The sequence below is a fragment of the Aphanomyces invadans genome, assembly GCF_000520115.1.
Source record: "Aphanomyces invadans strain NJM9701 unplaced genomic scaffold supercont1.22, whole genome shotgun sequence".
NCBI lineage: Eukaryota > Oomycota > Saprolegniomycetes > Saprolegniales > Verrucalvaceae > Aphanomyces > Aphanomyces invadans.
In genome coordinates this window covers 492,904-496,743 of record NW_008580167.1, presented here as the reverse complement: position 1 = coordinate 496,743, position 3,840 = coordinate 492,904, and the positions used below count along the sequence as shown (strand labels likewise).

At 56.7% G+C, this 3,840-nt stretch overlaps 2 protein-coding genes across 2 annotated transcripts; both read right to left on the bottom strand.

Moving 5' to 3' along the window:
• Window positions 1–17: 17 nt before the first annotated feature.
• H310_09698 (hypothetical protein) lies at window positions 18–1,471 on the bottom strand (the record flags this gene model as incomplete). The annotated part of the gene is made up of 2 exons (XM_008875849.1): window positions 18–1,135; window positions 1,189–1,471. Coding segments are annotated over 2 exons (1,401 nt in total), but the record flags the coding sequence as incomplete, so codon positions are not given.
• A 332-nt stretch (window positions 1,472–1,803) lies between these two features.
• Window positions 1,804–2,229, bottom strand: H310_09697 (hypothetical protein; the record flags this gene model as incomplete). Its single annotated transcript, XM_008875848.1, has 1 exon — window positions 1,804–2,229. One exon carries the CDS (start codon window positions 2,227–2,229, stop codon window positions 1,804–1,806), a length of 426 nt encoding a protein of 141 aa, XP_008874070.1.
• Between the last annotated feature and the right edge of the window lie 1,611 nt (window positions 2,230–3,840).

Here is a 3,840-nt window from a genome sequence, read left to right as displayed (position 1 = left end):
ACGTCCGTTCGAAACACGTCCACAAACTTAGACAGCAGTTGTTCCAAGCGCTCGACTTCTTCGTCGCGTAGACCGAGGCTTCGTGCGTCTTCGACCTTCGCCGCCAGAATAGCCTTCACCTCGGCCTCGCAACGTCGACGACGGTCGTCCTTGCTCTCGCCCGGCAGCAAGTCTAGCACAGGGGTAGAGCACTCCATCCCGGCCTCGGGGTCATCGTCCTGGACGGTACGACGGGACGCGGACACCCGATTCACAGCGGCGTCAGCAGACGGCAGGAACTCGCTGTCGGACATGTCCCACTCAGGTTTAAGAGACCGCGCCTTCACGAGCAGCGCGTCCGTAGAGAATCCCAAGGACTCCATCACAGGACGGCTGATAATCAGCGCCACGTCGGCGTCTGCCTCGTCGTCGATCCACACGGGCACGCCACGCAGTAGGAGAGGGCCACACGTCGTCGTGAGCGCCACACTCAGTCGTAAGCGACGGGATAGCATGACCGGCTTGGTCTCCTTCCCGTACGGGTACAGGGCGGTCGGTGTGTCGTCCACCACCACCTGGGTCGCCACGCCCGCCTTCTCAAGCGCCGTAATCAACGCCACGGAGGCCACGTTGACGTTGGCACCCGTGTCAAGCAGCAGGTTCTCAACCACGACAACGTCTGCCACCGTGGCACCGCCTTCTATCTTGGAGCGGTTTGGACCGAGGTCGATAACATTAGCAGTCGGACGCGCCTCGCGGGCGTCCTTCCACTTTTGCATCTGCGCCGCTAGCAGCGCTTGCGCTTCGCCAGGCGCCGTCTTCGGGCAGTCCGTGACCTTGTGAGCCGTAGACTTGCACTTGAGACACGCAGCAGGCTTTCGCGCGGGGGTAGACGGTGTGTCCGACTTAGTCACACCGTCCGCGGACCGGGGTTTCGCTGATCCAGCTCCCCCGTCCGGTTTCTTCTCGTCGAGCCTCTTCGACGCATGGCCACGACCGTCATGGCTCTTCGCCGGCTTGGCTGGCTTCTCCTCGTCTTCTACGCCGCCGTAGAGTTGGTAACCGGTTGCGAACGTCCGCAACCAGTTAACGAAGCGAAACACGTCGGAACGCAGCGGCTTGTTGACTTGCAGTTGCATCTGCTTCTTGACGCCGACTGGAGCATCGACGGTCGGACCGCCTTGACCATAAGGTCCACGACAACTTTACCTTCGTCCTTGAGGACCCACTCCTGGTTGTCCCGTTCTAGGGCCTTCATCAGCTCGTCGAGCATCTTCCCAACCCGAGAGTCGGCGTCCAGAATCTTCGTGTCGAAACGGATGGTCGCCTCTAGACGCCTCTTCAGGGTGTCGAGGTCTCGAGGCTCTTCTTCGAACGCCATAGAAAACCACGCGATCCACTCAGACTCCGTGATTTCGTCGTACGGCCGGTTGAAATCCCACAGCGCCACACGGCGCTTCGTGAAGTGGTCCACACATGCGGACACAGGCATCACGAAGGGTCTACAGGGAACGACGGAAATCCTTCTCCCGTGGTACTAGTGTAATATCTTGATATTTGTATATGGTAATATTATTTCGATGTTGAGTTTTGCTGGAAATTTTATTGCATTGCACTTTTTCAACTGGTGACGACTGCGTTTTTATTGGTCAAAATTTTGCAATTTCGTCGTCAGTGAGTGCTCTATATCAGTATCAAGTGTATAGTTTTTGTTTGACGACTGCAAGGTCAATTTGTATCATATCATGTGCTTGGACGTAGATACTGTTGTCATTGATTGGTAAAAAATAATCTTTATTTCCAGAGGGTGATTTTGGACGTCGATTATATTAATATTCCAGAAGTATGGTCGAGTACCACGGGGGAAGGATTTCCGTCGTTCCCTGTAGCGCCGGCCGTCTGTAGCGCGTTGATTTGGCTCACGTACTTCTGGTAGGCGCGCATAAAAACGCGGCGCTCTTGCTTGGTCGAGCCGCTAAAGCTCGGAGCTTGGGGAATCGCCGGCGCATGAAAAACATACGGGACGTCTTCGCCCATGTCGACGTCATTCTGATCGCCTTGAGACTGCGACGGCTGTTGACTCGCTGTCGCGCCAGTAGTTCGCGGCGGCGCTTGTCTAGTCGCCGCGCCGCTAAAGTCCCCCTCCTCACCAGCTGGTAGAGGCACTTGACTGGGGTCTAGCGGCCAGCCACCGGCTGCCGCTCCTGCCGCCGGAGCGTAGACAACGCCACCTCTCCAGGGCATGTTCATGTCGATCGGCTGCGGCTGTCGTCGCCGCGGGGATCGGAAGGGCGCAGGCACCGGCTGGAACGTTCCACGGCTGCCGCGCGTCCGGTGTCGGGAGGAAAGACCACGCTCCCTCGACCGCGACCTGTCGTCGTCGCCACGTGGCGAACGCGATCGGTCTTGTCCGTCGTGATCACTATCAGCCATTCGAGACTCGTAGTGCACTAAAGATATATTTGTTGTGAGTCCGCCGCGCCTTGTCTTGTCCGAAGGCGTCTTCTTTCGGGAAGCAATGCAAATCCAAACTGGGTTACTTCTCATTACCCTCATAGTCAATTCCCTTCGTTCCCCTCAATAGAGTAGCAATTTACCAGGACGTCCAGGTAGTCTGTACTCAATCATCCCGTACGAATCCATCCAACATCCAGCAACCGACCTCAGCAAGGTTGAGCTGGACTCGCGGCGCACTCGACCAGAGCAGGCACACCTGTCGACTTTACAGAGGCGCAAGCCGCCTTGGCGAAAGCACTTGCCGCGCAAGTGGGCCTGGCTCGAACACCCGTCGTGGGCGCATCGGCGGACGGCGTCCGTGGGTCCGTGCTTGGTGCAAAAGTTGCCGACGAGCGAGTTGGCCGTGCAGCATCGAACTAGCACTGCCGCTTGCCGCCGTGTCGGACACATAGGCTGCGAGCATGCACTTGCTTGTGGCAGGCGTCAACGAGGCAAATGCCGCGATGGTGGTGGAACAAGCACTTGGTCGAGTGGGGAGCAACGAGGTTGGCGCATCCGTTGACGAAGCAGGACGTCATGATGCTTAGTGTGAAGTGCAAACAGCATATGGAGCGATGCTCGATCAAGATCACCACGAAAGACATCCATCCGGAGCTTGTCCAGACCAGTCTTGGAAAGCAATCGAGTTGTAAGCCTAGCGGGGCTGGTCTTCGACTATGTGAACTCGAGATGTTCTCTAAAGTGCTGTTCTCGCGAGGAAGGTGAAGTTTGTTCGCACCAAGTGCATTCGTCACCTTGAGCATGAACGTAGTCATGCCCCCCAGACAATCTGGCCATGGGCAGCATTTCGAAACCTTGACCAGGGCGAACCGTGTGCCAACTGACATTTTGTATTTCTTGCAAGCACTGCCAGTCTGAGGATTTCTCCGTACGTGGTGGGCAGGGTAAGCTAGCGAGAGGTTCGCTGACCTTGTCGAAGCAGCACATAGTGTTTGAAGGAGTCGCTTGGGTGCAAGTTCCTCCACAAAAAACGAGTGCAGTGGTGTGGGATGAATCCAAAGTCGGGCGACTGGTGGATAATTTCAGTGCCCTGTCACCCACCCGTCCTTGCCAGTGTTGAATTTGCTCCCCTTGCCAGCGTTTTTAACCCGTCACGCCACTCCCAAGGTTGGCGGCACACAAGCCACTTGTTCCCCCTCACTGATTGTGTTGAGGTTGTCGCAGCGAAAAGTCGCGGAATTGCGTCGTCGAATGACTATGTCTACTGCAGACGACAACCCCCCCATTGTCTCTGGCTCGAACAAAATGATCACGTCTTCCGCGCGTCACTGAACCCTACGACTCCAGAGTCACTGGCCATCAAGGCTGCGCTGCTCGTACGCATACATCTTCTTCACGTCGCTA